The sequence below is a fragment of the Symphodus melops genome, assembly GCF_947650265.1.
Source record: "Symphodus melops genome assembly, chromosome: 4".
NCBI classification, from domain to species: Eukaryota; Metazoa; Chordata; class Actinopteri; order Labriformes; family Labridae; genus Symphodus; species Symphodus melops.
The window spans coordinates 22,937,865-22,949,228 of NC_136694.1; the positions used below are offsets into that span (position 1 = coordinate 22,937,865).

The 11,364-nt window shown below is 40.9% G+C and overlaps 2 protein-coding genes across 15 annotated transcripts in view; both read left to right on the forward strand.

Annotated features, from left to right (window-relative positions):
• r3hdm2 (R3H domain containing 2) overlaps positions 1 to 1,917 on the forward strand; it is a 47,356-nt gene extending 45,439 nt beyond the window's left edge. For all 14 annotated transcript variants that reach the window (XM_079340934.1, XM_079340928.1, XM_079340935.1 and 11 more), the window contains 2 exons: positions 290 to 374; positions 631 to 1,917. In XM_079340934.1, the coding sequence (XP_079197060.1) occupies positions 290 to 374; positions 631 to 1,034 (489 nt within the window). In that variant the 3' untranslated portion in view covers positions 1,035 to 1,917. The remainder of the gene's footprint in view (positions 1 to 289; positions 375 to 630) is intronic.
• A 2,214-nt stretch (positions 1,918 to 4,131) lies between these two features.
• LOC306822507 (SH3 and cysteine-rich domain-containing protein 3-like) lies at positions 4,132 to 9,645 on the forward strand. Its single transcript, XM_079341589.1, has 13 exons — positions 4,132 to 4,290; positions 4,722 to 4,784; positions 5,188 to 5,266; positions 6,608 to 6,764; positions 6,862 to 6,959; positions 7,058 to 7,139; positions 7,322 to 7,419; positions 7,674 to 7,737; positions 7,973 to 8,022; positions 8,136 to 8,239; positions 8,407 to 8,458; positions 8,998 to 9,135; positions 9,304 to 9,645. Exons 2-13 carry the CDS (start codon positions 4,768 to 4,770, stop codon positions 9,400 to 9,402), a joined length of 1,038 nt encoding a protein of 345 aa, XP_079197715.1. The 5' UTR covers positions 4,132 to 4,290; positions 4,722 to 4,767; the 3' UTR covers positions 9,403 to 9,645.
• Positions 9,646 to 11,364: the final 1,719 nt, after the last annotated feature.

Here is an 11,364-nt window from a genome sequence, read left to right on the forward strand (position 1 = left end):
ATATTTTTGTAAAGTTTGGATTTAGTCACAAAACTTTTGTCACTGAAACAGTATGAACATCGTTTTTAATGGAAAGCCATCGTTCCCTAAGAGCTGGGATCTTCACCCTTCTCCTCTTGTGTGCCCTCTAGTGTTAGGCTGTTTTGGCTCCAGTGAGGCTGAGTTTAGGGCTCCCACGGAGGGCTTTGCCTCCATCTAGTGTCTTGTTGTGGAACTGCAATGTGAATCAGAGACTCGTAGCATGTATTTTATGTCATCATAATCGTAACTTGTTATTCTTTGTCAATAGGGCCAAGGAGTAATGAAACATGGGGCACGAGGGAAGAAACAAACACTTAAATCAGCATCAACAGATCTGGGTACCACTGATGTTGGTAAGTTAGAGCATTATTTCAGATTTGAGCTATGACTTCAGGTCACGTGGTACACACTCTCCTTGGTTTGTTTGTTGTTGTTTTTTTCAAAGATCTCTGCATGAAAATAACTTTAAAAAATAATTGAGCTATACTCTGCTCTTATTGGAGCAGGTCTACTAGAAGCCTAATAGGGCCTCCAGTATATACAACTTCAGTTTTGGGAACCTTGATCACATTTTGTGTCTGTCTTTAACTCCTCGTCTCTTTTGTCCAGTGGTGAGTCGGGTACTCGAGGTCACAGACCTGCCAGAAGGGATTTCTCGTCCAGAGGCTGAGAAGCTCTTCAACCAGCTTTCAATGTGCGGTGCCAAGATCCAGTGGCTAAAGGAGCCCCAGGGAGGCCGAGGGGGCACGGGAGGCTGTGGCCCCTGTCCTGTTGTGGGGCCTCCTGGATCAGGAGCCACCGCCGGGCCTGGGGCCTGTGTGGGAGCTATGGGAGCAAAGGGGGATGGCAATGATCCAGCTCACCTGTACACAGTAGTTGCAGTGTTCCCCAGCACCATGGCTGCACAGAGTGCTTCCTTCAAACTGAACAACAGCGGGGCCAGCCTCTTCAAACTGAGGGCCGCCAAAAAGAACTATGACCTGCGTGTGCTGGAGAGAGCCAGCTCTCAGTGAAAGGAAAAGAGAGGGGGAGGAAACTAAGAAAGTCAAAGAGACAGAAAGAAAGACTCTTGGTAGAGCGGCGGAAAAGGAAGGAGGACTGAGGGGGACTGCTCTTAGTGTACAATTCAAAAACGAAACAGAAAAAAAACTTGAGTAAAATGATGTGTCAAATGTAAAAAAGGGAAGAAGGTGTGAATCATGAGGTGGCTGGTGTTTGGTTGCAAATATGATTTTGTTGTTTGTTTTTATTCATTGTTTTGTATTTATATAGCAGAAGAGCACACAAGACACGCAAGCATGTGTTTCACTGTTGCCGTGGAATGTGTGCTGCCATGAAAACACGCAATGACACACACACACACACACACACACACACACACACACACACACACACACACACACACACACACACACACACACACAAACAGACACAAATGCAGGCAACAGGGTCACGTAGCACATAACAAAAACACACTGGACAGTCGACCTCAGTCAAACCTTTTCCTCCTCTTCCTTCTCCCTTCGCTCTCCACCCCTTCCTCCTTTTTTCCTCCTCTTTCTGCCAACACGTCCTCTCCTTCCTCAGCTCTTCATCACCCAGGCGTCTCTTAATCTCACATATTTATAAATTTTCATACGCACAGTTGCGCAATCTCTCTGCTTACCCCAACTGCCCCCTTGCCCTCTTTTCTTGCCATATCTCATGCTGCCTCCTATCTCTCTCAGCTCCTCCGTCCCGCTCATCTGCTCTCTCCTCTCTTGCTTTCTGTTTGCCTTACTGCTGTTGTGGGTTTCTGTATTGCGCTTTTTTTTTTCTTTTTTTTCTCAGAAGTTTTTTGGGATTCAATATATTTATATAAGTGATGTAAGGAATAAAAGAAATCTATATATTCAGTGATTTTTTTCTTTCTTTCCCCTGAGTGAAAAAAGTTTCGGCCTTCCTTTTATCCTTGACTCCTTCCCTCTTTATCCTCCTCGCCTCTTCCTGACATTTATTTCCTCCTTTACTACCCTCTACCTCACTTCTTTGGTCCTCTCCTATCTCCCACAACTGCCCCGCCCCCCTCCCCCAAACCACTCCACCCTGACGCCCCATTGTGTTTGCGTTTTTTTGTTGACAGCTGTGCAGAACGTATCAGAAGAAGTAGTAAAGTGCACAATGATTGCATATGTCTACTGTAAATTTTATTTAATCTGTTATTTTTTGTTTGTTTTTAAAAATATAAAAGTCGAGAAAAATCTATCAAAAAAAAAATCGGTGTCATGTGGTTCATGTTTGATGTTTCTGAATCTGTGCATCTAATCAGCATTTGTGATTGCCAAACAAAATGTGAAAAGGCTCCTTAGCGCCATAACCACCACATCCTCTTCAGATACGGTCAGTATGTTGATGTCTCGATAAGGATGATCATATTTCTTACAGGGTATATCTTCATTTTATGAAAGTAATCATTTTAATTAGCAGTGATAGAAAGGGCTGACATTATGTTTGATAAATATTTTTAAAATAATCAACAGCGTTAGATCAGCTACTAAATGATCTTTTCTTTGTCCTGATATTGATGGTTTCTTGTTCTTGCACATTGTTAGGGAGAGAAACTCTTTATCCAGTGGAGAGCAGGAGATTTGGCAAACATCTAAGCTATTGTCAGCGTTCTTTTAACATACAACAAGAAAAAGGAAATTAAGCATACATCAGATAAAAGGACATTCTTTAAGATTTATTTTGGTATTCATAGCGTTCAAGTGATGTCACACACTTATGGAACAGCCCACTTGGCACGCGTTAAGTACATGTAGAAGCTGATGTACCTGTCAAAGTGGATGGATAACGGCCTACATCTACACATACTGTAGGCATTCACATATCTGTGCACAGAAAAGGCTACAAACACAATGACGTAGACATAGGATAGGATAGGATAGGATATAACTTTATTGCTCCCCAATGGGGAAATTCGGGCGTTACAGCAGCAGCAGTGCAGAATCAAAAACAAGTCAAAAATCGAATAAAAATAATAACATAAACATAAATACAATCCAGGTAGTAAGGGGGGGATATATACAGAGGACTATAGTGTGGATATACATATACATCTGCTCACCATATGCAGCGCGTCTCTGTTTTTTCTTTTGTTTTCTGAATGTGTGTTTTGACTTTAAGAGGACAACAGTCCCTTGTGATCTTTATGAAGCATCTGTGCTGTGCTTAAAATACTGTATAACATGACCAGAGGAGGTTTGTGACCCTGTAGAGACAGGCTCTCTCAGAACATTCCGTTTTGGTGTGTGTGTCTCTTTAATGCGATCAGATGCCTCTGAGTTTTCCCCATAGACATCACTCCTCCTTAGAGTCGATGAAAATGGTAGACCTGCACAAATGTTTTACTCTAGTCTGGGGTTGGAGTCCATGGGAGAGGACATGGGGAGGGGAGAGTATTTTCTTACCAGAATCCAACTTGTGATGTCACAAACAGAAAATTTAAAACGGAGCATTTTTCTGTGTTAAGACTTATGCAGACCACGAACAAAGGACTGGATAGATTTATTTCACATTTTGTGTATCAATTGACACTCAATTTACCCAAATATGTGTTCAAAGCACAGAAAAAGTGGATTTTCCATAATATTTCCCCTTTAAGTTTTGTTTACTGTAGCCTTGCCTACTTGCAGTGTAAATGTTTATGTTCTGCTGTTTTGCAGAGCGTTTGTGTTTTTTGCATTTGTTTTGGGAATTTGCATTTGCTTTTCAATGTGCAGTGTTTCTGAATATGCTGCGTGTTTTTCTAAATGTTAGTCGTTTCATCATATGCAGAGCATTTGACCCCTACCTGCCACCATACATAACCAACAGCACGAACAAATTCAAATGTATGTGCTATACATTTCAAACTGGAAAACAAAACAGCTATACTCCACTATACTGTAAGGTAATTTTTTCATTTTTAATTCTGCTTTGCATTGAGTAAAGCATACTGATCTTGAACAATCAGCTAGGAGAGCGCCTCAGCCTTAAAGTGCTCAGCTGTCACAAACAGTCAAATGGGGTCACACCCACACACATACAGAGGCAGGGTTAGGCCATGTGGGCCTGCTGGCATTACTCATCTAAGTGTCCCACCTGTTGGAGCCTCATGAGGAAAGTTGAGAACGTAAAAGACTGGATAACACGAATTGTAGAAAAATCAAGAAAAAGTTCTGTGAAGTTTCAGGCTGCAGGGACAGCTCCAGTAGAACCAGCAGCCTTTTGGGAGAAGTGGAGTCAACGGTAAGTTAAAACTTTTTGGCATAAGAAAAAAATGACCTTTTTTTTCTCTTTTGAAATAATCTAACCACTCGCTTCAAATTTTCTCTGAAAGACCTTAACGTGTATTTTAGTATTCAGAGCAGGTGTGCCCACCCTACATTTGTCATATATTTTATTGAGGGCGCCCTGTTTTACTTTTCTAAATCAAGTTAGACTGCCAGAACAAACTTAGTATCTTGGAAACATCACAGCATTTAAGCAATACCTGGTCAGAAAAAAAAACGGTGCATCAAAATGTGATTTTTGTGGTTTGTATTGTTATGGCTCCAGTATTATAAACCATGTAGAAAAGTTGCTTGATCATTAGATTTACCTTCACTAATTTTTGGTTGACACTCTTTAAAAATCCTTTTACAGCAGCAGGAGTGATGCTCATGTGTTTTTGTTTATAGTGCCATCTGCTGGACCAGACTGAGTATCTGGAGGAACTAAACCACCATGGCTCATTATGACTCGTAAGTTCAGTTCATAAGACAGGCCCAGGACAACTTTAATTCAACAAGTTTTCTAATGTAAATCACTAATTCATTAATTAGATTCAACAATGGGGGAAAAGTCCTCTATATGTTAAGGTAAACTGTGGTCAGGATGTAATGAGAGATCCTTTCAACACTGAAAAATAATCTTATTGAACTGAATTGAATAATAAAAACTACACGGAGAAATCACAAATCTGAAAGTGATGAAAAGCTAGTAAGTAAATGTAAAGGATTATAAGACAGTAAGAATATAAACTTCAATATGACATCTCAGTCAGGCACAGGCCACCATGAGGATGAAACATTTTACTCTAATTTCTGGTCTGTAGCATTCAAGCGTTTGCTTGTAGATGAGCCATTTGTTTCCCGGTGATGACAGGTTGGATGACAAGGACTCTGTGGACATTCATGACAACCCGCCTCTGCCTGAAAATGTGGTGAAAGAGGAGGACAACACGGTGAGACATCCAATAACCAAAACCATGTAGTACAGCACATGTGCGTCAACAGACTGATTACAAGGGAAATAACAAACCTGACTGCTTACTGTATAGCCGGTAAATGTGTTCTGAATTTCTGAAATTATGAGACTTTAAAATGAAGGCGAAACTAGAATATGTCTTCTGTTCCATACTTTGAGTAGAAGGGGAAACATATATTTCTAAGTCTAAAATGGCACTTTATGTATTTGATAAAAAATACAAGCAAAGCAGTGAACCCAAACTATCGGAGCAGTCTCACATCAGTAGAGTAATACTTGTTTTAATTTTGGAAAATGAGTAAACTGGACCTGAAACCTTATCCCATTTGATTTCATTCAGCATGATGTCACTTTTAGATTTACACAGATCTCACATTATTTATCACCAAGGTTTGTTTGAATAAGTCAACATTGGACTGAAGAACTGTCAGTGTGCTTGTTTAGGAATCCTGAAGGCTAAATAGAGTCAGTCAGAGATGCTGCTGTCATGTGTGTAAACTCTCCTCTGGATTATCTTCTATTGTAGTGTTAATGCACTGACAGACTGACATAACACACCTCTAATCCTGCAAGTGACTGAGAATCAGAGACAGTTCAGTCTGTCAGGCGTCCGTCCGTGTGTGTGTGTGTGTGTGTGTTGTGTGTGTGTGTGTGTGTGTGTGTGTGTGTGTGTGTGTGTGTTTGTTTGGGTGCATTGGTTTATGTGTGTTTTGTGGGTGCATGAAAAAGCACAGAAAACTCCGAACATCAAGCAGAATTACTTTATGAACAAAGTCTTGGTATCAAGTTCAATATGATTTAAGAGACAAACGGTTGTCATGTTATGTTTGATATCGTTCATGTATGTGGTTGTGGGGCTTACATGTCACAGATTATGTGATCACCAGACAGACGCCATAGTTGTGTGGATCAGTAAGAATAGAATCATTGTCATTTAAATCTCTCAGACTGTGGTCAGTGAATGACACTGTGTGAAATCCGATATCAGTCATCCCTCCCAGTGTTTTAAAACCATAGCTTTGTCATCCATACTTGAACTTAACTCTATTCATGAAGCTTCAAGTGCCACTAAATTAGCATAAAATTAAAGAGGAAATGTTGTTAAAAACTAAAAACGAAAACGAAAATGTTTTCAGATCCATGTTTTCTGTTTTTTAGAGCTACAAAATCAACATGAATTTAACCTAAATCCAACCAGCCATAAAGATCAAATCTATTGTGTTCCATATATCTTCCAATATCTTCCAGTATTCATTTCGTTGCTCATATAATCATCTTTACTTGTTTTAATGTTTGGATCCCACTTCCCTGTCTCCAGGTTTACTTTATCTATGATGAGGAGGTGGAGGAGGAGGAGAGAGAGGAAGCACCTCCTGCAGAGCCCTTCAGACCAGTAAACGACAGACCTCACAAGTTCAAGGACCACTACTGCAAGAAACCCAAGTTCTGTGACGTCTGTGCACGCATGATAGTGTGTACGTCTCCCTGCTCTCTCTGTGTCCTGGAGGACATGATGAGGAAACTGTAATGCTTCTTTAGACTTGGCATCATTTTGTTTTATTTCCTCTTCAGTGAATAATAAGTTTGCACTGCGATGTAAGAACTGCAAAACCAGCATCCACCATGAGTGTCAGTCCTACGTCGAGTTCCAGAAGTGTTTTGGCAAAATAGTAAGCTGAATGTTGTAAAATTCAACTCAAAAATGTGCAGATTTGTATAAAATATATAAGATATTCAAACTCCATGCTCCTTTCTTGTGCCATTTTAGCCTCCAGGATTCAGAAGAGCGTACAGTTCACCTCTCTACAGCAGTCAGCAGAATGCAACAGTCTCACAGCTGCTGCCCTTTTGTAAGTTTTCTATTCTGGAGATATTCCACCAATCAACTATTCATTTACTTCATACTGGAAGTTCCACTTGTCAAAAGTACGTGTATGCACAACAGCTCCCTTGCTAGATGTAAAGAAAGCAGGGGAACGCATATTGTTTCAAACGTGGTTCTGTCTTTTTGTTTGGGACTTTTGACATGCAGCACAGTCAAACCGCACTGACCCTGTGTTTGAAACTCTGCGTATCGGTGTGATCATGGCCAACAAGGAGCGCAAGAAAGGCTCTGAGGACAAGAAGAATGTGAGTGTTAGGCTACAGTGAGAACAACTTAAACAACAGAGGCGGAATTCATTGGTTTACTAATTCCTTGTAATTTGTCTCCTTGACAAACTATTGAACTCCTTTTGAGCCTGAAAGCAGATTTTGTTAAACCCTGACCCCAACTCAAGTAGAAGCTACATTATTCACAGCTGTTTTTGCTTCATTAACTGTTAAAGCACGTTGATTTTCTTACTTTTTTTCCCTTTTTCCTTATAATCTCATTCTGTGTTCAGATGATGATGATGATGGAGGACGATGAGTCCCAGCCCAAACAAGATGATGAAGGAGGTGAAGGAGGTACATGTTTGAGGGGGAATTATACAGTTATGCTGCGTCCTCTTTTACATCTGAAATAACTGAATCTTTGCTCGCTTTTTATTTTGTCATGTTAGATTTCAACGTTTCTACAGATATGTACTTACAATATAGAGACAAGCAAGTACTAAATGACTGCACATTGATCATGATATACAACAGCCATTTGCTTTCTTTTTGTTCGCTTCACACATGCATTTATTGTGATGGTTGCCAGCGACCACAGAGGGAGACAAAAGAGGAGACAAGACTCCTGCCGATGACAAGGTCAGAAGAGAAGATGAAAAATAAAGAATTGAGAAAAGAATTAAAAAAGGCAATTGTGACATTCGTCCAGGAAACTCTCTCAATGAATACAGGTGTGTTTTTGTGTTTAACAGAGTAAAAAGGTTCAGCCGGGGAAGATCGGCGTGTTCAGTCAGTCTCATTACTACCTGGCGCTGTACCGCTTCAAAGCTATAGAGAAAGATGATCTGGATGTTCAGTAAGCCTCTCTGCACACCATGAACACATTCTGCTGTGTTGTATAATTATGACTCATTATGATTTGTCTCATTTGGATCAAATATACCTTTCTTTATATAGCTGATTATGATTTGGATATTTAAGACTCCCCTGAAACAATAGTAATTTTTCCTGTTTGTTTCTTAGTGCAGGTGATCGCATCACAGTGATAGACGACTCCAATGAGGAATGGTGGAGGGTGAGTCCACCACTTGTTTTCTCATATTGACACATCTCACAGTGATGTCAAGGTGAATTTGTCCGTCCTGAGAGATTGTGATTATTATGAAAAGGCCTTCAGGTGGTTTGAGAAGACGATTTGTTCATAATTTCAGAGCATCATGCTGGAGGGAAGGTCCAACATGGCGGCTTTTAATTTGTTTTCTTTTTTTAATACTCACTTCCTTAGAAAGTCTATGGGCATTCAAGGGTTAATACATAACAATGAGATGAAATTACATTCTCGTACCATGGAAGAGATTTTCTTCACATTTCGTGTTTTTTATCTTTTGATCCAGAATTGAAAACATTAGACGTTTTTACATCGTGTTGGACAGCTGTTGTTTACTGGTCTGTCTTCTCTGCATCATATGTCAAGCTGTTTTTGTCAGACCTCCAGGTTTCAGAGCCACACTGAACAGTATGTTCATTCATTGTCGAACAGGTCTAGATCAGTGGCTGGAGCTGCAGAAACTCGCTGTGAAAGCTTTTCCTTTTTTTTTTTTTAATTCACACAAGGGGAAGATCGGAGAGAGAACAGGCTTCATACCAGCCAGCTACATCATCAGAGTGAGAGCAGGAGAGATAGTCTACAAGGTGACTCGCTCCTTTGTAGGCAACAGAGAGATGGGCCAAATCACTCTGAAGAAAGACCAGGTTTATACACACACAAACACACATACTGTACAAACAGACTCTCTTATACAAATAGATACACAGGATTTTACCAAACCACAACAAATTAATCAGAATCTAGCTGAGCTACTCACCCTACCAATTATATAAACAGGACTAATGGAAGCATAATGTCGCCTGTGTCCTCAGATTGTGGTGAAGAAGGGGGAGGAGGTGAACGGCTACCTGAAGGTCAGTACGGGTCGGAAGCTCGGCTTCTTCCCCGCCAACCTGCTGCAGGAGATCTGAGGTGGACCAGCAGCTTTAGTGACTTGAATGAGAGGGCTGAGTCTACAATGATACCCGGACCCCTTTGGTTTGGCAGTTGGAGCAAAAATCCCCATCAAGGAGAAAGATCTCTGGAGCATCACTTTAGAAGTCACAGATCTGAGCTGTGTTTAGTGGCTGTTCAACATGAGCAGGTTGGATAACGTCAATGTGTTAATGTTTGCAGACAGTTAACAGACTAAGACGGAAAATGTAATTTGAATATGCCGCTGTGAAAAGAATCAAAAGGGATTTGGGGATGTATGTTTCAATGTTCTGTAAGTTTGCGTTGTTTGCTGTAAGAAATATAATCATTCATCTGAACTGGTCATCAAATCATTGATCACATCACAGAAAAAGGGAACGCATGTTGTCTAAAGTTAGAACATCATTTAATAATCTCTTAAACTGGCTCCTATAACACGTTACCTATTTGAAATAACCCAACCTCCCCTGTAAGTATGATCATACGATGTTCCAGAGTTTGTCTTCCCATCAGTTAAACCATGAAAGAAGATGTAGATATCACTTTCATATATGTTCATGAATTTGGTTTGTTTCATTACAGATATGATATATGTGTCTGTGTGGGATTTGAGTGTCAAAGAAAAGAATAGGCTGGGTGACGAGGTCCTGGGTTTGTTATTGCTTAGTTATTAGTGTCATTCAAAGTGAGGGGAAGAAGGCTTTTATTTCCTCACATCAGGGGGGGAAACAAATGAGGGATCCAAATGAGACTGAGGCATTTCCAGAACTTCAAAAGGATGCATAGTTGTTCTCTGAACTTACCCTGAGTGCAGCGTAATTAGTCACAGCACACAGTGTGGGAATAGGTTGCTATGTAAAGGAATACAGTAGAACAGAGGGTAAGGAATGCAGGCAATGGCATCTGCAGGTCCGCAGAGACATGCAGGCCTAAATAACATGGCATGCAGACAGACAGGCATAGATCGCTAATATTCCCTTTGTCACACGTCTCTCCTTTCAATGGAATATATCTTTTCATTTAATTTTTAAACTTAAAACATTTCTATTTTATTTCTCTTGATTCCATCATCTCACTTACACCTCACTTTCGGATGCAGATGATGAGCTTCGCGGTCAATGCGTTCTCCTCCTCTGTTGTCTGTCAGAAGAAAAGAGCCCTGCAGCATGAGCAGGTAGCACCGCCAGGCTTCAGCAGTTGTCTGATTGGACAACAGAGAACCCTTTCAGACACGGGTCACTTCTTCTTAGGAAAGATCCTCCGCTTGATGCTGCTCTGGACTGAGGGGCTGTGGGGAAGATATCACAGCTGCCATGTTGTCACTGCTGACCTTTTGACCCTGCCACTCCAGCTGGAGGAGGGTCGCAAAAATGTTTGTGGACGTCTGTGAGTGGATGACCTTTTGTGTGTGTGTGTGTGTGTGTGTGTGTGTGTGTGTGTGTGTGTGTGTGTGTGTGTGTGTGTGTGTGTGTGTGTGTGTGTGTGTGTGTGTGTGTGTGTGTGTTTGTACAGTGTGTGTGTTTGTATGTGAGATAGGTCAACGGTATGGAGGAGGGTGATGCATGATGCTGTGGCAGTGAATGTGTTTAACTCAAGAGAATTTTTGTTTTTTTTTGCACACCACATTAAAAGCCACACTGGCAGCCACTGAAGAAATTCAGTTTCTTAGATCAAGGACAGGACAAAAAAAAGTCTCATACATGGGGCGTGGTTGAGTTGACAGACTGAAGGCCCTTCCCAACTGTAACTATTTGACTTTTTCCAGATTGATCAAAAGTTTGGTTGAAAAAACATTTCCAAAAATTTTCTGAAACTCTATTTCAATTAGTGCACCAACTACAGGAGCCGCGACCCCGCATACACCCTGACGGAGCAGGTTAAGTGTCTTGCCCAAGGACACGTAGCTCGCAGGAGCTGGAGATCGAACCCTCGACCTTCCTGTTTGATAGACATGACTC